This window comes from Pongo pygmaeus, chromosome 1 (assembly GCF_028885625.2).
Source record: "Pongo pygmaeus isolate AG05252 chromosome 1, NHGRI_mPonPyg2-v2.0_pri, whole genome shotgun sequence".
NCBI classification, from domain to species: Eukaryota; Metazoa; Chordata; class Mammalia; order Primates; family Hominidae; genus Pongo; species Pongo pygmaeus.
Genome location: NC_072373.2, coordinates 214,307,383 through 214,329,953, shown reverse-complemented (window position 1 = coordinate 214,329,953; position 22,571 = coordinate 214,307,383). Strand labels below are relative to the sequence as shown.

The window sequence follows — 22,571 nt, the reverse complement described above, 5'->3', positions numbered from 1 at the left end:
GTGGTATTCCCCTGTAGGTCCCAGCTACTTTGGGGCTGAGGCAGGGGGATCACCTGAGCCTTGTGAGGTCAAGGTTGCGGTGAGCTGTGATTGTGCCACTGCACTCCAGCCTGGGCAATGGAGTGAGATCCTGTCTCAAAAAGAAAAAAAGAGAATCTCCATTCATGAAAAAACACCATAAAAGAGTGAAAATGCAAGCTACAGATTGAAAAAAGGGAAATGCAATACATATAAATCCTAGAAAGGAGGCATATCCAGAATGAAGTATTACAAATCAACAGGAAAACAAGCATATCAATGAAAACTGGATAAAAAGATTTAACAGGCACTTCACAAAAGAGGACACATAAATGGCAATAAAAGATACTCAATCTCAATGAAACCACGCTGATAAATTACTGCACCCCTACTAGAATGGCAAAATAATTTTTAACTGACAGGCATCAGCCAGGATGTGGGGTAACCAGCATATCCCTGCTAAATGGTACAACTACTTTGGGAAAATGTTCAACAATATGTAATACTAAAGTTTTATCATTCATATACCTCTAAAACCAACAATGCCACTCCTACAAATATACCCCAGTCTAGTAATGTTCTATTTCTTGATCTGTGGTGGTTCACTTGGTCAAAATTCATTACTTTTTTTTTTTTTTCTTTTGAGACAGGGTCTCACTCTGCCATCCAGGTCGGAGTGCACTGTCATGATCACGGCTCACTGCAATCTCAACCTCCCGGGCTCTGGTGATCCTCCCAACTCAGCCTACCGGGTAGCTGGGACTACAGGCACACACCACCACACACAGCTAACTTTTGTATTTTTAGCAGAGAAAGGGTTTTGCCACATTGCCCAGGCTGGTCTGGAAATCCTGGGCTCAAGTGATCTACCCACCTTGGCGTCCCAAAGTGCTGGGATTACAGGTGTCATCTACTGCACCCGGGCCACCTGCACATTTTAAATTGTGAACTTCTTCTGTATACTTCAGTAACTTTTCCAAGATTTCTTTGACACAAAGTTCTCAGAAATCTTAAAGCTAGCATTTCAGAATACAAAAAAAATGGCTTCTGGTTCACTAGTGAAATTTCACTAATAAAATTTAAAAACAAAAAGAAAGCTACTAACGCATATCAGTTCAGAACAAAGATTAAACACTACCAGCAGATCTTTTCTTTAACTTCGTGAAGCACTGGGATTCATTCTTTCGGCAAAGAAAGGATGAACAACACTGTAACCCAAAGAAAAGGTACCACTGCCAGAAAAGACTTCTTTTCGAAAGCAGCTCTAGCAGCAAAAGACAGGAGGAAAGCAAGGAAACCAGGCCAAACGTCTTGGTTAACTCTTCCGTGAAAGGACGCCACGTGAGATGATCTAAGAAGCCAGAAAAACAGACAGACACAAGGAAATCACAGCAACTCTTTGGAGTGCAAACAGCAACCCCACAATCCAACCTACCCGAAATCCTGCGGTTCATTTGAGGTTTGCCCCGCTAGTCAGGAGGTGATTCAGTGATGGCTACAAACGCTCCTCATGTGCATCCTGGACCTGGCACACCTGGCTTGCCCATCACCAGCCTGGAGACACCTGCCAGGAGCAGAAGCCCGGAGGCCAATAAAGACCCCAACTTTGCAAGTCAGGGGCGCGAGCGCTCTCGCCTCTCAGGTCCGCAGAGGGAACCGATTTCCGGCCTCGAGGGTGGGGTGCGGGGTCAGTGTTCTCTACAGGATATAGGAGGACGTGCCCCCGAAGCTGGTCCGTCCCTCCACCCCCTGGGATGCCACAGAACACCCGCCAGAGAGTTTCTTCCCCAGCGCCCACGAGAGCTGGGCTGCGGGCGGCAGCAGCAGGCGAAGAATCCAGCGCCGCGAACTCAGGCCCCAGCGGTGCACGACCCCCCCACACCCCCGCAACAAAACTTGCGGCGGCCGCCTCTCGACTCAGCTGTGCACCCAGCCTGGCGCGGCGCCCGCCCAGCCTGGCGCGGCGCCCTCACCTCAGAAACGCTGGGTGGACTTCGTGGTAATTTCCCATCCAGAGGGCAGCCGGCAGCCGCGCCGCCGCGCCTCGGCCCAGCTCCTGGCGCCGCAGGTCGCCCCTCCCGCGTTCCCAAAAGCACCGCGCTCGCTCAGAAGCTCAGGCAGCCTCGCGACCCTCACCGACCCCTCCCAGTACCGCCGCTGTCTCAACCGCCACCCAGCCCCTCGCCTGCGCCTGCGCCTGCGCCTGCGGCCCACTGGCTCCTCAGGGTCCCGATCGGCGCGTCAGGAGAACCCAAGGCGCAGGCCCGGCGGGGCCTTAAAGGGACCCGCGGCCTCTACTGCACAACGGGTTGGAGCAGGTTAGGGGCCGCGCAGGCGGAGAAAAGGAGTAACCGAGGGGACGGACCGAGTGCAGCGGGGACGGGGAAATCCCTCTCTTCCCTCCGTCTCTTTTTCAAAACATCAGCCCTCGACCCTCCAAATCGCTGGTTTCCCTGGCCACTTGAACAGCCCCTGCCAGGTTAAAGAGGCAGGAGACACACCCCCTTGGGGGCCCGGAGCGACCCCGCGCTTAGGACCGCAGGCCTCGCGCTGCCGCACCGCCCCCGAGTCTGACTTCCAGGCACGAGCACCCGGTGCAGTCCCGCAGGCTTCAGAAGAGCCCCCAGCTCCCCCAGAGGGGGCCTTAGGTCACTCGCAAAAACAATAACCAACCTGTCAATGGCACTTGTAGTTATTTTCTAATTTAAATTTATAACAGATTTTGCAGATGGGCTTCCATTGAAATAAGCCTTTGAGAAAAAGAAAAACTTTTTTTTCAACAGGATTAGAATACCAAGAAATAGAAGTAAAGCCATGCCATCCACCCAGCTAAAAACTTTGAAAACTTGATATTTTATCTAAGGCAAATGTTTGCATAACTTTAGGTCATGCCATTATTTAAAGTCAATTTCGATTAACAATTTCATTGCAACTGAGTCTATCTTGTATAAGAAAACTAAGATACATTCCTGATAATCTACCTCTCCCCTCCTATACTCCATCCGTCAGCAAATCCTACTGGTTTTTACCTTCCAAATTTTCCTTGAATCTGTCCTCTTCTGTCTCCTCCATCACCACCCTAGTCTAGGCTACCTTCACCTGGGGAGTGAGGGTGGAGGGACTACTGACCTAGTCTTCTTGTGGTTTACCCATATCCCCTTTATGGCCTCTCTAATCTCAACACAACAGGCAGAGTGGCTTTTTCAAAATATAATGTGACCGTGTCACTTCCCAGCCTAAAGCACTTAAACACCTTCCCATTCTCTTAGACAAAACCTCCTAACCAAGCCCCGAATGGCCAGGCTCCTTGCCCACTTCTTCATCTCTTCTCACTACTCAGACCAATTCCATTCTGCTCTCTCTGCTCCAGCCAAACTGGCCTCTTTTATTCCCTATTTACCAGCTTCCTGGCCTCCACAGAGCTTTTGCTCATGCTTTGCTCTGTGCCTGGAAGGTTCTTCTAACCCCTATCTTTCTGAGAACAGCTGTAGTCTCCACCTCTGGAAAGCACCTTCTGACCTCCCTATGGTGGTCCCTTACTCCTATCACATTGCATGAAACTGTAATCGGGTGGTTATTTTGGTGAATTTTTTTACTACCGGCTACGTAAGCCCAGGATTTGGTTTGGCTCATGATTTGTATTTCCACATTTGTTAAATACATATTTGCTCATAAATGAGAATGATAGATGCTAGAAGTTGAAGGAAATTTGACATAAAGTCAGAGAAAGATAAAATGTCACAATCTGACATTTGGAGTCAGAATGTAGAAACTTCAGTTATATTAAAACTGATTTTATATCGTTTTAGGCTGAGTTGTCATAGGATGCTTTGGGTAACCTTTAAAACTGAGCTCTCAAAGAGCCTTGTATAAACACCTGAATTAATAATGATAAGCCATAGGATGGCCCACATAAAACTAATAACATTGGTTGCTTCAAGAGAGGAAGACTGAGCCAGGCACAGTGGCTCATGCCTGTAATCCAAGCACTTTGGGAGGCCAAGGCCCGCAGATCATTTGAGCTCAGGAGTTTGAGACTAACCTGGGCAACTTGGTGAGACCCTGTCTCTACATAAAATACAAGCAAAATTGGCCAGGCGTGATGGTGGGCACCTGTAGTCCCAGCTATTTGGGAGGCTGAGGTGGGAGGATTGCTTGAGCTCAGAAGGTTGAGGCTGCAGTGAGGCATGATCATGCCACTGCACTCCAGCCTGGATGACAGAGCAAGATCCTATCTCAAAAACAGAGAGAGAGAAATGAAGACTGGTGACTGGTGGCTACTGGTGGGAAGGAGATTTTTACTAAATGCCCAAAAGGTTTAAAATTGTAACTTTTTTAAAGTCTGTGAAGATAAATGACACAAAAGAGCACATACCTTCCCATTTATTTGAAATTCTAGAAAGGGGAAAATTAATCTGTGGTTGAAAAACCTAACAGTGGTTCCCTCTGGCAGGGGATTGACTGGGAAGGTACATGAGAGAAATTTCTGGGTGGTAAAAATGGTCTCTGTCTTGATAGGGATATGAGTTATATAAGTGTATTCATTTGTCAAAAAACATACAGTTAACATTTCAATGAATGTAAATTTTACCTTAAAAACTATAAGAATAAATACAAATTTAAAATCTACTAGCTAACACCTAGTTGGGTACTCAGTGTCTATGGGCATTGGCCAAGGCTATACATACACGATTTTGTTTAGTCCTCATACCGTCCTCATGGGGTAGGTATTATTATCACAACCCCCTTGCATATGAAAAAGCCAAAATGTAGTAAATACCAAATAACTTGCCTCAATTTATACCCCTGGAAAATGGGGGAAGAGCTTTAAACACCATCAGTCAAATGCCAGCAGTTGTTAAACATTAGACCCTATAGCACTTCTCTGAAATTATAGTATTTTTGGTACATGTATATATCTATATATAGACAGATATGTATATATATATTTGGTATATATCTATATATATATCATCTACTAGATCAAGAGCTTCACAATGATTGAAATCATAGTTTGTCTTTTTGTTTGAGGTTTATGTTTTTATTTTATGTCATTATTTTAAAGACTGAGTCTCAGCCGGGCACGGTGGCTCATGCCTGTAATCCCAACACTTTGGTAGGCCAAGGTGGGTGGATCACTTGAGGTCAGGAGTTTGAGACCAGCCTGGCCAACACGGTGAAACCCCATCTCTACTAAAAATACATAATTAGCCAGGTATGGTGGCACGTGCCTGTAATCCCAGTTACTCAGGAGGCTAAGGCAGGAGAATCGTTTGAACCTGGGAGGTGGAGGTTGCAGTGAGCCGAAATTGTGCCACTGCACTCCAGCCTGGGCGACAGAGTGAGACTCCGTCTCAGAAAAAGAAAAAAAAAAAAAAAAAAAAAAAAGACTGAGTCTCACTATGCTGCCCAGGCTGGACTTGGACTCCTTAATTCAAGCCATCCTCCTGCCTAGGCTTCTCCTGGGACTACAGGCCCAATATTTTTGTCTTAAGTTTCTAAACAGTCCCAAGACTTTGCACAGTAGCTGTTCAATGTATTTTGAATGAATGATTAAAAACAAGCTTGATGTTGATTTTATTGGTACAATTTATATTTACATATGTAATAATTATATGGTTTTATATATTTATGTGTGTATGTATATAATTGGTACTAACTTAGCACTGCTGTGCTTAAGTGCCTGAGATGCATCTCAAATGAATAGGCCTGAGGAGAGAAGCTTGTGTCATTAGCTCTGACCCTGCAGCACTAATCCTGGTATACCCCTTTCTTTCAGTCTCCCTGAGCACATCAATTTATTTGCTGAAAGGCCACATCTCACTATGGAGTGAGGATCAAGAAGTAAAGGTCTGAAAGAGAGAAGCTGCGGGGCTGGGGAGACTGTTGGTCGGAGACACATCGGGGGCCCAAGGAAAAGGGAGGATTGTGGGGAGGAATCGGCGTAGAGATGAGAGGAGCAGCAGAGACAGTGTCTCACGCAGAGGTGTGCCCAGACACCCTGAACCAAGTTACTTAACCTCGTCAACCACTGTGGCATCCGTGGGGTCCGTGGGCCCGTCGGTCTTCAGGAAGGGATTCTGTGTCCCTGTTATTGTGTGTCAACATGTGCTAGCCTGATATTTATATTTTTAATGAGAGAAAATGAACTCCAGAATTTGGGAACTGTTTTTTCGGTTTTGCTTTATACCTCTTGGACACTCCTTCCGAAGGATTGGGTCTCAAGGGCATTGGGGTGTGACTATGGTAGACAAGGGTGATTAATTTTCATCTAAAACTCTTTGGCGGATTCCCCTGCTCTCCGGTTCTCCAGTCTAACAGTACTTTAAAACAGAAGATCAGCCAACATTTGGAGAGTTGTTTTCTTTGCATTTTAATGATAAACTTGATTTATTCAATTCTAAAAGTTTTCTTATTCTGAGGTTGTCTTTCTTTATTTTGAGTATAAAACGATGGCCATACTATGTTGGAACCACCAAGGTTCTTCTCTTCACTTGTTTATTTGTAATGTCTCTTTATATCTGAGAATTTCCTGAGTAAACTGGGAACTGTTATACATAATTCCTTGTTTTTCAACATTCTTTGTAAACAGGAATCAGGATTGGGGATGGGGAGGGAGGGAGGAGTAGGAGTCCTGATTTGTGGAACAGAAAATCATGCATTACTTATGTGATGGAGCAAAGGGTTTAAAAACTCTTAGCATCCCCAGATTTCCCCTTTTACTGTTTGCTGAAGAAAATTCTGTCTTTGACGCCCTTCCTTACCCTCTCCAGGCCTGTGAGAAGCTTCCTCCCTATTCATCAGTTTATTTCCTCCTCTGCTCCCCGCCCCGCCCCCTGCAGCCCCCTCCTCTTTTTCAGTGAAGCTGCTGGAGGAAAGTCGGGTTTGGGAGAAGACCCACACAGGCAAGGACAGCAGGAGAACACTGACATAGTTACACTCTTGTCACCAGCACTTTTATTAAGATGTGAAAAGACAAAGACAACAGAGGAGAGCAGAGAATAATATCTCTGTTTCAGCTATTCCAGGATGTTATGCCAATTATCCAGAGTCCTTGATCTGATGTAGTAAAGAGCTAGGGACATTTTCCCTGAAGGCTTTGATTACTGGCAAAATCTCATTAAAGGTGTATACACTGATAGGTTGGCCACAGGATGGATAAAAGAAGAGCCTCTGGCCTACATCTGCCAAGATATATGTGCAAAAATGCTCTCTGCAGCATTATTTTTTATTGTAAAATAGCAGAATGAATTTATTATTCAATAATTATAAAATGTTCAAATGTATGTGACTATATTCGGACAATGAAAAATGCAGCTGTTAGACAATACTGATGATTCAGATGATGTTACTAATGAAAATAATAACAGATAACAATTATTCAGCATTTATGGCACTCTTACATGCATTACCTTATTTAAAGTTCAGAACCACCAAGGAAAAGAGTAACTTGTGGCAGGCGTGAGAGGTTCCAAGGCACAAAAGGAAGATAGGCATTCAAGGAACACCAGGATAGAAGACCCAGAGTAGGAGAAGAGAGAGGAAGAGGAGTCCGCCAGGTGGGATGCTGGAAGCCAGGTGGGATGCTGGATACCTCGGTGGAGAGAGGGCGCTCCTGCTCCATAAGCCTCCCTGCAACCGCAGGCCTACCCGGTCTTGCTCCTGCCGGCTCTGGGCATCTCGTTTCTGCCGCTCCATGTCCAGGGAGATGGTGGCCAGGCTGTGCCGTGTACCCATCAACTTCTCTGACAGTGCCGTCTTCTCAGACTCCTTCAGACACAAGGCCTGGGCAGAGGCAGGGGACAAAGGGCTTGGGGGATGGGCTGGTCCTGGGGCATGCTCAGGCTTCTTGCTGCCTAGGCAATGTGCCCACTGGGGGCTTAGAGACCTGAGTGTGCCACTGCAGGTGGACCCAGGGCAGACATGCAGCCCTGGAAAAGGGCACAACGGCAGTCACAAGAATCCCGGATGTGGATACCACTCATAGAGCTCACTAACCTGCCACAGCACCCTGACAGCAGAGTCTTTCTTTCTACCCATTTTACAGATGAGGAAACTGAGGCTCAAGGAGGTAAAGCGACTTGCCCAGGTACACAGCGGGTGAGGAGAGGAGATGGGTGCAGTCTGCCCTGTCTCCGTTACATTATATAAAAGTTAGGGATCTGTTATTTGGAGGGATGGGTCAGCTGATGCCTGTGGGCATTGTGGGGACTGCTCAGAAGGCAGCCATGAGGATCCATGCCAGGCCTGGGATGGGACGACGCATGGGAGAATACGGAACAGCTTTCCTGGTGTCATGACTGTCACTGTCACTCAGTAAGTGCTCACTGTGTGCCAGGCATGGAGCACAGCAAAGCCTCATGAACCCCCTTCTAATCCTCCCATCCTGCAGGCGAGGAAACTGAGGCCCCCAAGAGGGCAGTGGCCTGCCCCAGGGCTCCTAGCTGCCAGGTGGCAGAGCGGGGCCCGGCCCCAGAACAGGAGCAGCTCAGAGGGCAGCAGAGGCCACACCAGGGCTCATCAACCTGCTGCTTCTCGCTCTCGGCCAGGAGGAGGCCCTCGTCGCGCTCCTGCTGCAGGGCAGCAATCTCCTCACTCAGCTCTTCCTTCTCAGCCTCCAGCCGGGCCAGCAGCTCCTCCTGCTCACGCTGCAGCTGACTCTGCAGCTGGGCCCGCTCGGCCTCCAGCTCCTGCCATGCTGCCTCCTAGGGGGCCAGGACTGGACGCATGTGACACACCAGGAGGGGCTCAGGCAGACCCCCCCAAAACATCAGGGCAGCAAGAGCCATCTGGCCCCCATACTCTCAGAGACAGGGAGGGTGACTACGTAAATACAAGGGAGTGATGAGGGCTGTGACGGGGACACGCCAAGGCCGTGAAAGTACCTAGGAGCAGCAGTGGGCTGGCCTGGAGGTCCGAACATGATCCCCTGAGGAGGGACAAGTAACTGTCGGCCAGATAAAGAGAGAAAAGACAACCCCAGGCCAAGAGCACAGTCCCTGGAAAGGCCTAGAGGATGCAGGGCGCAGAGGGAAATGGGATGCGGTGAGCCACAGTGCCAGAGCCCCAGGCAGTGGCCGGGCCAGGACACGCCGTGTGGGCCATGGGGATTCTAAGGACAGTGAGGGGAGTGGGAGAGAGGACTCGAGCCAAGGTGACAAGGAGCAATCTGATTTTTAGCTTAGGGGATGTTCCGACAGCTGTGGAAGAGGGATTGGGGTTGGGATGGAGGGGAGTTAGGACTGGCTGTGAGGAATGAAGGGGGTCAGGGGTTGCCAGAGGAGCTGGAGAGAAGAACACAGATTTGGGGACATTAATGAGGCCAAGCCAGGCAATGCAAAGGGCAAGAAGAGCAAGGGGGAGGTCACAGGCGTTCAGATCCCTGGGGACTGGAAAGGTGGGCAGGCAGAGCCCACAGGCAAATAGCAGCCCATCTGGGGAGCCCGAGGCCAGGTGCCTGCCTCAGCACTTGCCCTTAGCAACTCTGTGAGAAGCAGACAGAGCTGCCCCTTCTTTTTTTTTTTTTTTTTTTTAAGACGGAGTCTCGCTCTGTCACCCAGGCTGAAGTGCAGTGGCGTGATTTTGAATTTTTTGTGATTTTAGTAGAGATGGGGTTTCACTGTGTTAGCCAGGATGGTCTCAATTTCCTGACTTCGTGATCCGCCCACCTTGGCCTCCCAAAGTGCTGGGATTACAGGCATGAGTCAGCACGCCCGGCCAAGCTGCCCCTTCTTTAAGAGCTTCACCATAGCTCATGCCTGGAATCCCAGCACTTTCGAAAAGAGCTTTACCGCTCCCTGCTGGAGAAGCCTGGTAACAACCACCCAAGGCCATGGGGACTGCAGGGTGAGTGGCATGCCCTGGAGCCATGCAGTCATAGCCTGCACCTCTGTCAGAGGCAGCCCTGTCTAGGATTTGGTGGCCGAGGGCCCCTGTCCTGAGGGCCACTCTGGAGAGCATGTCAGTGCCAGCAATCATAACTTATGGAGCATTTGCTAAGTACCAGTCACTATGCTAAGTCCTCTATGCAGATGGTCTCAGCTCATCCTCAATACTTTCCACTATCCTATCCCTATTTCTACAGGTGGGGAAATGAAGGCACGGACACCTTGGGTAGAATCACCAGTAAATGACCAAGATTAGATTCAAATCCAGGCAATATAACCCCAGAGTCAGTGTTCTAGTAACTTCCCTGGCCCCTTGCCTTTCTATATGCTCAGGTCTGAGTGGTCCTTCCTATGCAAACAGTACTTCTTAGCAAATGAAAGTGCTTTCCTGCTGTACATTAGGTCAGCATTTCCCAAATGTGGTTGTGGACTCTCTGCATCAGGATTACCAGGGCTGAACCAGATTTGGGACCTGGGAATCTGCATGTCTAATAAGGACCACAACCTCCCCACCACCCCCCCAGTCCTCCCAGCTGTCCCCAGGGCCTCCACAACAGAGAGGAAGTCCCATTTCACAGATGTAAAGACCAAGGCAGAGCAAGAACGATGATGAGACACTGGCTCAGAGTCCTGCCCACCCCTCCCCAGCTGCCTGAACCTTTTCACGCTGAAGTCGCTGCAAGTCCTCCTCGTGGGCCGCCCGCTGCTCCCGCAGAGAGGCCTGGGCCTCCCGCTCAGCCTGCACCAGCTTCTGGGCCATCAGCTCCTTGTCTAGACTGGCTTTCTCCTGTGTAGCTATTATTTGCTGCCGTAGGCCCGCCAACTCCCCTGCACGAGAGGAATGGGGGAAAGGGCAGGGTTGGGTTGAAACTTTTCCTTGGGCCAGCAGACTTAGGCCAGGTGAGCCACATGGGCAAAATCCCAGAGGCAGAGGGCCTGCCTGGCATCTAGTTTGGGTCCTCTTGAAGAAGTGGCTTGCCCTCTCTGGGCCTCAGTTTCCCTATCTGCTACATGGGCCCACTGGCCCTGACCCCTTTCCTGCCTACCTTGAATGGCATTAAAGGCATAAAATGACTGATGAGAAGGCCTCCCAAATGGGACGGATGTCAAAGATATTAACAACCCTAGGCCAGACGCCATGGCTCATGCGTGTAATCGCAGCATTTTGGGAAGCTGCGGCAGGTGGATCACCTTAGGTCAGGAGTTCAAGACCAGCCTGTCCAATGTGGTGAAACCCTGTCTCTATTAAAAATACAACAATTAGCTGGGCATGGTGGCGGACGTATGTAGTCCCAGCTACTTGGGAGGCTGAGGCAGGAGAATTGCTTGAACCCAAGAGGCAGAAGTTGCAGTGAGCTGAGATCACACCACTGTACTCCAGCCTGGGTGACAAGAGTGAGACTGTCTCAAAAAAACAAACAGGCCAGGCGCAGTGGCTCATGCCTGTAATCCCAGCACTTTGGGAGGCTGGGACAGGTGAATCACCTTAGGTCAGGAGTTCGAGACCAGCCTGGCCAACATGGCGAAACCCTGTCTCTACTAAAAATACAATTAGCTGGGCCTCCCGTTGGGCCCAGAGAAGAGGCCCAGACACAGAGATGCATTCGAGAAGGGGCCTTCAGAGCTCAGAACCCAGGAGCAGAGGCCTCCAGCAAGACCAGGGTGAGCTGAGGGGCTTTCCAGAGAACAGGTCCAGGAGAGAACCCCCTGTAGCCCACCTGCCGGGGAGAGAGAGAATGGAGAACTCCCAGGCCAAGGCAGCTCCACCTAACCACAGCACCTTGTCCTTCTCTTTCATTGCACCAGTTGCACTAAGGAGTTCGTGTTAACCTTTTGTCTGAACTCCCCCCAATGAGACCACAAACATCTTTTATGTGTCTTATTCGAGGAGTATCATATACCTGGTTCAGCCTCAAAGCCCTCATGCCTAGTACTATTCCTGACACATAGTAAATGTTTGATAAATAGATTCACTGAATTAATAATGAACAAAAAAAGGTTAGGAGACACAGGAACACATAAAGATGTACATGTAATTGTTTTCTAAATTTTGTGTTTTTTAAAAACTTTTCTACAGCAAGAATGTATTCAAAAAGAGAAAATCAAGGGCGAGCCAGATAGAGGCCAAGTGAAAGGCTTGGATAATAGAAATAGTAAAGACTAGCTGGCTTCGTTGGATTTGACTATAACCAGAAGCTCCTAAATAGCCTCCTCTAGAAGAAAAGTTAGGAGAGACAACTCAAGCCAGATCCGAGGCCCACTGAGACAACTACTGCCTACCATGCTGGTGGAAATAGAAACCATTTAAGCACACCTGTTTCATCAACGTGGCAATTTGTTTAAACTGCCTTGAAACTCCCTTTATCCTCACCCATTTCTGGAAATAGGTCATGAGGAAGTAATTGGTGATTCAAGCAGTTTTATGCACAAAGACTTTCACTGTCACATTATCTTAAATACTAAAAAATGAGAAACCCCTTAAGCGCCCACACAATAGGGAAATGGTTAATGATGCTTATCTTTAAAATATGGAATTTTATACATTTAATGAACATAAAAAACATATAAAGCATGTTTCTCAAGGATTTTTAGCATGGGAAAAACACAGGCTATGATGTTAATTGAAAAAAGTAGATTAGGCCGGGCACAGTGGCTCACACCTGTAATCCCAGCACTTCGGGAGGCCAAGGCGGGTGGATTACCTGAGGTCAGGGGTTTAAAACCAGCCAGGCCAACATAGCAAAACCCATCTCTACTAAAAATATAAAATTAGCTGGGCGTGGTGGCACATGCCTGTAATGCCAGCTACTTGGGAGGCTGAGGCAGGAGAATCACTTGAACCCAGGAGGCAGAGGTTGCAGTGAGCCAAGATCACGCCACTGCACTCCAGCCTGGGCAACAAGGCAAAATTCTGTCTCAAAAAAAAAAAAAAAAAAAAAAAAAAAAAAAAATATATATATATATATATATATATATATATATATATGTATATATATAGCCAGGCACCATGGTTCATGCCTGTAATCTCAACACTTTGGGAAGTTGAGGTTGGCAGATCACTTAAGCCCAGGAGTTCAAGACCAGCCTGGACAACATGGTGAAACCCCCTCTCTACAAAAAATACGAAGATTGGCCAGGCATGGTGGCATATGCCTGTAGTCCCAGCTACTTGGGAGGCTAAGGCGGGAGAATTGCTTGAGCCCAGGAAGTGGAGGTTTCAGTGAGCTGAGATCATGCCACTACACTCCAACCTGGGTGACAGAGCAAGACTCTGTCTCAAATAAATAAATAAATAAGTATACATACGCATAGGAAGAAGCTTGGAGGAAATACTCCAGAATACTAAAGCGAGATTGGATAGACACAGCTTCAAATTTTGAACAGTTATCTTTAGCTTTATGACCTTAGGCTCAAATCTCTTGTCTTCTCTGCATCCCAGTTCTGATTTTTGTTTCATTTTTTTCCGAAAAACAGTTAAAAAATACTATAAAACTTAAATTCTAGGCTGGATGCAATGGCGTGTACCTCTAATCTCAGCACTTTGGGAGGCCGAGGTCAAAGATTGCTTGAGCCCAGGAGTTCAAGACCAGCCTGGGCAACATAGCGAGACCTTGTCTCTACAAATAATTGTGAAAGTTTAAATTTTAACTCCCCCAAACATTGACATCAAAGTGTCTATGATTTGGGGAATTCCTGTGAGTCCTTCATTGGTCCTTCCAGGCATTAGCTACGCACCTATGGTATGCCTACCCCTATAAAAATATATAAAACAGTGCCCCAGTCTTGGAACTGAAGTGTCACTTTGTCTATTTTCCCCAGGAAGAAACAGTCCTCTTGGGTCCCCCAGGAAGGGTCCCAGGAGCTGCAAGCAGGCCAGGATCAGAGTGAGCTGGGGTTTCTGCCTTCCTGGGTTCCTGAAGTACCTGAAGGGCTGCAGCAGCTGGGCTCCAGAAAGGAGATCAAGGGCCAGCAGGGGAGGCAACGAAATCGGGGAACCGGGGAGGATCAGCCTCCTGAGAGCTGCCAGGTAACCTAGGAGATCTGGGAAGAAGGGTATGGAATGACCTACCACAGAGGAGGTGAAAGACCCCCCCTCCTACCATGCACCCCATTCTGGTGCATGTACCTGTAGTCCCAGCTGCTTGGGAGGCTGAGGCAGGGGTGATCCCTTGAGCCCAGGAGGTCAAGGCTGCAATAAGCTATGTTCAGGCCACTGCACTCCAGCCTGGGTGACAGAGTGTTTGCTCCCCTCTGTGCCCTGAAGATGTCAAGCACTCAGTCTGTGGGTCATTGGGCTATTCCCCTAGCCTACATCACAAGCATTTAAGTCTTGTTTCCAGGCCGGGCATGGTGGCTCACGCCTGTTAATCCCAGCACTTTTGGAGGCCGAAGCAGGCAGATCACCTGAGGTCAAGACCAGCCTGGCCAACATGGTAAAACCCTGTCTCTACTAAAAATATAAAATTAGCCGGGTGTGGTGGCACATGCCTGTAATCCCAGCTACTCAGGAGGCTGAGGCAGGAGAATAGCTTGAACGGGGGAGGTGGAGGTTGAAGTGAGCTGAGATCGTGCCATTACACTCCAACCTGGGCGATGAGAGCAAAACTCCGTCTCAAAAAAATAAAAATAAAATAAAAATAAGTCTTGTTTCCAGAGTGGCCCCACGGTATGTCAATGGGTGCAGGGGGGAGGGAGGAGGTGCCAGGTTCTGTATAGAGATAATATTGGGACATGCTGAGTTGAACAAAGCTGAAACAGGTTTCTGTATGCTGGGATGTCCTGGAAGCAGTTTACTGGCTGCTGAGCCTTTGTAAGATTTTGCAAGATATGATTAGAGCCCAGGAGCCGTGGCTCGTGCCTGTAATCCCAGCACTTTGGGAGGCTGAGGCAGGAGGACTGCTTGAGCCCAGGAGTTTGAGATCAAGGCAACATGGTGAAACTCCGTCCCCACAAAAAATACAAAATTTAGCTGGATGTGGTGGCACATGTCTGTGGCCCCAGCTACTCCAGATACTGAGATGCGAGGATCCCCTGAGCATGGGGTCAAGACTGCAGTGAGCCAAGCACATACCACTGTGCCCCAGCCTGGGTAACAGAGTAAAACCCTGTCTCAAAAAAATAAATAAATAAAAATAAAAAATAAATAAAAAAATTTAAAAAGATATGGTTAGAGTATATCGCCTTTCTCAAACTTATTTGACCACAAGATCTTCTTTTATTTATCTATAAGATTTTTTTTTTTTTGTGAGACAGTCTTGCTCTATCGCCCAGGCTGGAGTGCAGTGGCGCAATCTTGGCTCACTGCAAGCTCCACCTCCCAGGTTCACGCCATTCTCCTGCTTCAGCCTCCCCAGTAGCTGGGACTACAGGCACCTGTCACCATGCCCGGCTAATTTTTTTGTATTTTTATTAGAGACAGGGTTTCACCATGTTAGCTAGGATGGTCTCAATCTCCTGACCTCATGATCTGCCCGCCTCGGCCTCCCAAAGTGCTGGGATTACAGGTGTGAGCCACTGCACCCAGCCTGGTAAGATTTATTTTTAACAGCTTCAGTGAGGTATAATTGGCATACACTTGCACATACTTTAAGTGTACAATTTAATGTTTTGACATATGTACACACCCACAAAACCATCCCCACAATCAAGAAAGCAAACATAGCCATTTCCTCATGCCCTTTCTCATCCAACCATTTCCTCATGCCCTTTCTCATCCTCCCTCCCACTAGTCTATCCCCAGGCAACCACCAACTATCACTATAGATTTGTTTGTATTTCGTGGAATTTTACACAAATGAAATTGTAGTGTACGTTCTTTCTGTTGGGCTTCGTTCACTCCACATGACTATTTGAGATTCATCTAAGTCGGGCGCGGTGGCTCAGCCTGTAATCCCAGCACTTTGGGAGGCTGAGGCGCGTGGATCACCTGAGGTCAGGAGTTCGAGACCAGCTTGGCCAACCTGGTGAAACCCCATCTCTACTAAAAATATAAACATTAGCTGGGCATGGTGGCAGGTGCCTGTAATCCCAGCTACTCGGGAGGCTGAGGCAGGAGAATCACTTGAACCTGGGAGGCGGAGGTTGCAGTGAGCTGAGATGCACTCCAACCTGGAGAACACAGAAAGACTCTGTCTCCAAAAAAAAAAAAAAAAAAGGAGAGAGAGAAAGAAAGAAAAAGAAATTCATGTATTGTGTGTATCAACATGTTGTTCTTTTGGTTGCTCAGTAATATTTCCATTCTATGGATATACCATAATATACCACTTTTTTTTTTTGACATGGAGTCTTGCCCTATTGCCCAGGCTGGAGTGCAGGGGTGTGATCTTGGGTCACTGCAACCTCCACCTCCTGGGTTCAAGTGATCCTCCCACCTCAGCCTCCTGAGTCGCTGGGATTACACGCATGCACCACCACGCCCAGCTAATTTTTGTATTTTTAGTAGAGACAGGGTTTCACCATGTTGGCCAGGCTGGTCCTGAACTCCTAATCTCGTGTGATCCACCCACTTAGGCCTTTATTTTTTTTTTTCAAGTGACAGAGTGAGACTTGTCACTTGAAGTGACAGGCTGGAGTGCAGTGGTGTGATCATGGCTTACTGCAACCTCCGCCTCCCGGGTTCAAGCGATTCTCTTGCCTCAACCTCTCAAATAGCTGGGATTACAGACATGAGCCACCATGCCTAGCTAATTTTGTATTTTTAGCAGAGACAGAATTTCACCATGTTGGCCAGGCTGGTCATGAATTCCTGACTTCAAGTGATCCACCTGCCCCTCAGCCTCCCAAAATTCTGGGATTGCAGGTGTGAACCACCACACCTGGCCAAAACCTCCTCTTTTTAAGGAGGCTCATGAAGGATTCTTGTTCTTTGAAATATCCCTTGGAGGACACAAGAAGGGGACCATCACACACCGGGGACTGTTGTGGGGTGGGGGGAGGGGGGAGGGATAGCATTAGGAGATATACCTAATGCTAAATGACGAGTTAATGGGTGCAGCACACCAGCATGGCACATGTATACATATGTAACAAACCTGCACGTTGTGCACATGTACCCTATAACTTAAAGTATAATAATAATAAAATTTAAAAAAAAAATAAATTTTATTGTGTATACTTAAGGTATGCCACATGTTTATAAATATATGTATAAATATATAGAACTAAACATATATATTTAGTAAATATACGTATTTACTATACATATTCACTATAGTATAGCATGCCATCTCTCTTGCTCCCTCTCATGCAGTGTGACACACCTGCTTCCTCTGTGCCTTCCACCATGAGTGGAAGCTCCCTGAAGCCCCACCAGCAGCAAATGCTGGTGCTATGCTTCTTGCACAGCCTACAGAACCATGAACCAAATAAAATTATTTTCTTTATAAATTAAAAAAAAAAAAAAGAAATATCCCTTGGAAAATCCCATTAAGGCTGGGCATGGTGGCTGATGCCTGTAATCCCAGCACTTTGGGAGGCCATACACACACACACAAAGGAAAATCCTATTTAAAGGGGATCTTCTCAATTTTCCAGGCTCTCATTCCACTCCCATAGGGAAGTGTGGTTCTTTGGGTAGGCCATGCCTTCTCTGGGCTTCAATTTCCTCACCCCTCAAAATGTGGGAGTACCTGTGCTACCTTCTAGGGGCACTAGAAGAATTAAGTAAGATGATGCCTGAAGTGCTGGGACCCTAGTAAGTGTGTAATAACTGGTCTCCAGTTCACCTGGAGCATTGAGGTTCACCTGGGAACCAGGATGGAGCTCCTCAGCCGTGGTGTCCTTGTCCTTGACAGGGCTCCGGATATCAATCCACCCTCGGTCACCAGGCAGACATGGTGCAGCCAGCAGAGCCTTGCTGCCGCTTGGCCAGCCGTGGCCAGCCACTGGGAGGCAGGCACCCCAAGGAGGCAGGTGTCCCACACATCAGGCCACAGGAGGCTCCGCCAGAGCCCAGCCCAGGAGGACATGGGGACAGCTCTCAGGAAGCAATGCCCCCAATGTCCATCGTGGCTCCAGAGGAAAAGACAGCCAACCCCTTCCTGCCATCCACGCCTGGACCTAAAAAACCAAAAGGAGGGTAAGTCATCCTCCAGTGCCATCATCCCCTGCCCCCAACAAGGATGCTCTTCTGCTGAGTTTCAGGTGAGGTGAATTCTAGTCCAGACTGCTCCTGACCTGGTAGAGGACCTTGGGCAAGTCATGCTCCCCTGGGTCTCAATTTCCCCATCTGTGTAATGGCTGAAATACCAGAATTCTTGGTTCTGTGAGCCTGTATACATGAGGATGTGGGGAAATAAGGAGCCCCCTGAGATGAGAAGGCCAAGGGGATGAGGCTGGGGTGGAACTGAGTGTCCTGGGGGCTGAGAGGGGAGGGCAGGGAGGCAAACCTTCAGCTGAGTGCTTCCCCCACCTGGGGGTTTCTCTTCTATTCAGGAGTGAGGCTGTGGAGACCCAGCCAGCACCGGGGCCTCTTCCTCCACCAGTAAGTAGGGCCATAGTGGGAATGGGGATGGGCTGTGTAGGGGAAGGGCAGGGGGGATGAGGAGGAGGAAGAGGGCAGAGACAGATATGGCACGTCAAACCCCTATTTGGAGTCAAACCAAGGAAGGTGTGTGTGGCTGTGTGTTAAAGTGCACATGGACGCGCACACGTGTGTGTGTGTGTGTGCGCCTGTGTGTATGCATGTGTGTGTATTCTGGGTGGGCGTCAAGAATGCTCTTACACTCTGGAGCCCTTGGGTTCATCCCAGGTGGTGGCCTGTTCCACATTAGCATGGATTTCTTCCACCCATTTGCCCTCGGCCACAGCCACACAATCCAAAGCATCCCTGAACACCTGGGAGGCTTCCCCGACCCCTCCCAGCCACCCTTCCCTCCCCCAGCTCTGCCACTTCCTAGTTCTTTGACCTGACCGGGCAACCTGCAAATACACAGTCACTAGCACCTGCCCTGTCTCATCCTGCTCTGTTCATTGGCAAAACCCCACCCTGGCTAAACCCACCCAGCCTTGTACCCATGTTGAGCAACTCAATGCGGTTGGAGAACATCTTGTCTTATTGATGGGTTTCACTTTCAAGCATTAACCACTCATGTCAGATGCTGCCTGCAAGTCTCACTTTTCCTTGGCCACACCGCCCTCTCCTCTGCTCCAGGTCATCATTTCACAACAGCATCCCCCACACCCCTCATGTCACTCATGTGTCACTGACAAACAGAAGCATCAGATGAGAAGAAGCATCCCCAAACCCACCACCCTCCCTGCCTTGATTTGGCTGCAATGGGAGCTGTGAAGATGGGCCCCTGCTCCCATGGCTGTCTCCCCATTTATTCATTAGCTCTTGTCCCCTCCCCCCATCACATGATCCCTCTCTGCATTACTACAGGACAATTCCATCAGCATACAAACACGGCTTAGCCTCCACAATATCAAAAGCTGCCTTTCTTTCTTTTTTTCCTTTTTTTTGAGACAGAGTCTCTGTTGCCCAGGCTGGAGTGCAGTGGTGTGATCACGGCTCACTGCAACCTCCACCTCCCGGGTTCAAGCTAGTCTCAGCCTCCCGAGTAGCTGGGACTACAGGCGTGCACAACCATACCTGGGGTCAAAAGCCGTCTTTCTTTGCTCCTCTTTGCAGCCCCATCCCTCAATAATTGTCCCCCTCACCTCCTCCGCTTGTCTTTTCTCAACACATCCCCATATAAGAGCTTTTATCGGGATCTCCATAATCTCCATCTGGCTTATCAAATGGAAGAGCTCTGTCCTTACAGAGCCCACCTCAAAACAGCAGAAGACACAGTGGCTCCCTCTCTCCTTCTCAATGCTGCCTTCTCCAGGCTCCGTGACAGCCCTACCTTGGTTCTCCTCCCATGTCACTAGCAACTCCTTCCCAGTCTCCCTCCCTAGTTCCTCCTCATCTTCTCCACCCTCGGGGCTCCACCCTCTGCTCTCCCATCTCCATTCTCTCCCTGGATGATCTCATTCAGTCCCTCTGATGATTCCCAAATCCGTATCTTCAGGCGAGACTTTGCCTTTTTTTTTTTCTTTTAAATTGGCAGAGTCTCTGTTGCCCAGGCTGAAGTGCAGTGGTACAATCTCAGCTCACTGCAACCTGTCTCTGAGGTTCAAGCAATTCTCTTGCCTCAGCCTCCCGAGTACGTGGGATTACAGGCATGCACCACCTCACCCGGCTAATTTCTGTATTTTTAGTAAAGATGGGGTTTCACCATATTGGCCAGGCTGCTCTCGAACTCCTTACCTCAGGTGATCCGCCCGCCTCGGCCTCCCAAAGTGCTGGGATTACGGGTGTGAGCCACCACACCCAGCCATAGACCTTGCCTTTAAATTCCATGTTCATATATCCGATGGCCTACTTGAATTTCCTCTGGCTGGCTAATTCACTTCTCAAACATGACCACAGCAGTCTTCTTCAGCCCAGCAAATGACACTGCCTTTCTCACCCGAGGGGCTCATGCAACCCAGCTCAAAATCACCTCTGATTCCTCCTTTCCCCTCTATAATCCTTTCACATGGAGACAAGCCCTGTTTAGTGCTACCTACAAAATAAATCCTGAATCCGTCCCTTCCTTCCACCCCCTCTTTCATTACCCTAGTCCAAGCCTCATCTTCTTAGAAGAAGATCCAAAATCTTCACCAAGAGCCATAAAGCCCTGTGTCTAGCCACTCTGGTCTAACTTCCAGCCCTTGAATATGCTAAGCCTAGTCTCTCCAAGGGCCTTTGAGTGTGCCTGTGCCTGAACTCCTCCCCATAGACAGGCTTATGGCTCTCTTGAGTCATTCACTTTCAATTTTGACATCAGTTTTTCCACAAGGCCTTCCCTGGCCAGCCGATCTCAAGGAGCCTGTCAGCCACACTCAGCCTATCACATTGCCCTGTTTTATTGTCTTTGTAGTACTTTCTCCCTCTGACATTATCTTTAAGTTGTCAACCTATTCATCATCTAGAACGCAAGCTCCCTGAGGGCAGCCTCGCTAGTTGACTTACTTCTCTATGCTTTGTGCCTCAAACAATGCCCAGCATGTGGTAAGTACTCAACAGGAATGTGTTGAATAAATGAATGGATGGGAATAACATGAGGTACCTCTCTGGACTAGTGAGAAGTCAGATGAAAAATAAGAACTAGGCCGGGCGCAGTGGCTTATGCCTGTAATCCCAGCACTTTGGGAGGCCAAGGCAAGTGGATCACCTGAGGGCAGGGGTTCAAGACCAGCCTGGCCAAAATACAAAAATTAGCAGGGCATGGTGGCGTGCACCTGTAGTCCCAGCTACTTGGGAGGCTGAGGCAGGAGAATCACTTGAACCTGTGAGGCAGAGGATGCAGTGAGCCAAGATAGCACCACTGCACTTCAGCCTGAGCAACAGAGCAAGACTCTGTCTTGGAAAAAAAAAAAAAAAGAGAGCGTATGGTGGCTCACGCTTGTAATCCCAGTACTTTGGGAGGCTGAGGCGGGCAGATCACAAGGTCAGGAGAGCGAGACGATCCTGGCTAACAAGGTGAAACCACATCTCTACTAAAAATACAAAAAAATTAGCCAGGCATGGTGGTGGGCACCTGTAGTCCCAGCTACTTGGGTGGCTGAGGCAGGAGAATGGCGTGAACCCAGGAGGCAGAGCTTCCAGTGAGCTGAGATCATGCCACTGCACTCCGGCCTGGGCGACCGAGCGACACTCCGTCTCAAAAAAAAAAAGAGAGAGAGAGAAATAAGAACTATTCTTTGCCTGTGTGTTTCTGCCTTTTACCCCATCCCTACCCCATGCACAGCGTGGGCTGGATACCATGGGGGAGAAGAGGAGAAGGCACAATTTGGCTCTGCAAGTACATACTGAGTGTCTGTAGCATACCAGGCCCAGTGCTTGGAGGGAAAAGACAAGGAAAGCCAGGGAGGGCCCCTGCTCCCTGCTCTGGAGGATGCAGCTGAGCTGGTGGCACCACAAGAGATGAGAGGTCCTGGACAGGAAGTCCTGCAGGCACTCAGAGGAGCCCTGGGGCCAGCAGGTAGCTTTCTGGAAAGGGAGGACTGATATTAGGCCATACAGAGGGAACAGAATACAGACAGAACCAGGGAGTAGAAAGGGCAACCAGGGCCAAGTGCAGTGAGTGGCTCACGCCTGTAATCCCAACACTTTAGGAGGCTGAGGTGGGTGGATCACCTGAGATCAGTAGTTCGAGACCAACCTGGTCAGTATGGTGAAACCCCGTCTCTGTTAAAAACACAAAAAATGGCCAGGATCAGTGACTTATGCTTGTAATCCCAGCACTTTGGGAGGCCGAGGCAGGCAGATCACCTGAGGTCAGGAGTTCGAGACCAGCTTGGCCAACATGGGGGAAAAAACCCCGTCTCTACTAGAAATACAAAAAAATTAGCCAGGCATGGTGGCACATGCCTGTAATCCCAGCTACTCAGGAGAGAATCGTTTGAACCCGGGAGGTAGAGGTTGCAGTGAGCCAAGATCGCGCCATCGCACTCCAGCCTGAGGAACAAGAGCAAGACTTTGTCTCCAAAAAAAAAAAACCCACAAAAAAATTAGCTGCGCGTGGTGGCCGGCACCTGTAGTCCCAGCTACTCGGGAGACTGAGGCAGGAGAATCATTTGAACCCAGGAGGCGGAAGCTGCAGTGAGCCGAGATCGTGCCATTGCATTCTAGCCTAG

General features: G+C 48.7%; 3 protein-coding genes and 1 pseudogene across 3 annotated transcripts in view; 2 read left to right on the top strand and 2 right to left on the bottom strand.

Annotated features, from left to right (window-relative positions):
- The window catches only part of LOC129006536 (neuroblastoma breakpoint family member 3-like), a 60,214-nt gene extending 54,399 nt beyond the window's left edge, over positions 1–5,815 (bottom strand). The window contains exons 1-2 of the mRNA XM_063659087.1: positions 2,384–5,815; positions 1,454–1,582 (exon numbers count right to left, since the gene is read on the bottom strand). The gene's annotated coding sequence lies outside the window, so the exon portion shown is untranslated. The remainder of the gene's footprint in view (positions 1–1,453; positions 1,583–2,383) is intronic.
- On the top strand, positions 1,510–6,420 carry LOC129007553 (basic proline-rich protein-like). The gene is made up of 2 exons (XM_054438656.2): positions 1,510–2,336; positions 5,798–6,420. Exons 1-2 carry the CDS (start codon positions 1,510–1,512, stop codon positions 5,850–5,852), a joined length of 882 nt encoding a protein of 293 aa, XP_054294631.1. The 3' UTR covers positions 5,853–6,420.
- Positions 6,421–11,050: 4,630 nt separating this feature from the next.
- On the top strand, positions 11,051–19,194 carry LOC134737848 (spermatogenesis-associated protein 21-like). The gene is made up of 6 exons (XM_063649312.1): positions 11,051–11,056; positions 11,461–11,567; positions 13,725–13,932; positions 17,699–17,982; positions 18,339–18,387; positions 19,057–19,194. Exons 1-6 carry the CDS (start codon positions 11,051–11,053, stop codon positions 19,192–19,194), a joined length of 792 nt encoding a protein of 263 aa, XP_063505382.1.
- LOC134737843 (rootletin-like) overlaps positions 16,991–22,571 on the bottom strand; it is a 68,939-nt pseudogene continuing 63,358 nt past the window's right edge.

Coding starts and splice junctions, on each gene's coding strand:
- LOC129007553 (XM_054438656.2), top strand. CDS start 1,510: ATGGCTACAAACGCTCCTCATGTGCATCCTGGACCTGGCACACCTGGC. Junction 2,337..5,797: donor TGCACAACGGGTTGGAGCAG/GTTAGGGGCCGC, acceptor CCTTTCTTTCAG/TCTCCCTGAGCACATCAATT.
- LOC134737848 (XM_063649312.1), top strand. Junction 17,983..18,338: donor CCTAAAAAACCAAAAGGAGG/GTAAGTCATCCT, acceptor TCTTCTATTCAG/GAGTGAGGCTGTGGAGACCC. Junction 18,388..19,056: donor CGGGGCCTCTTCCTCCACCA/GTAAGTAGGGCC, acceptor CCTCTGCTCCAG/GTCATCATTTCACAACAGCA.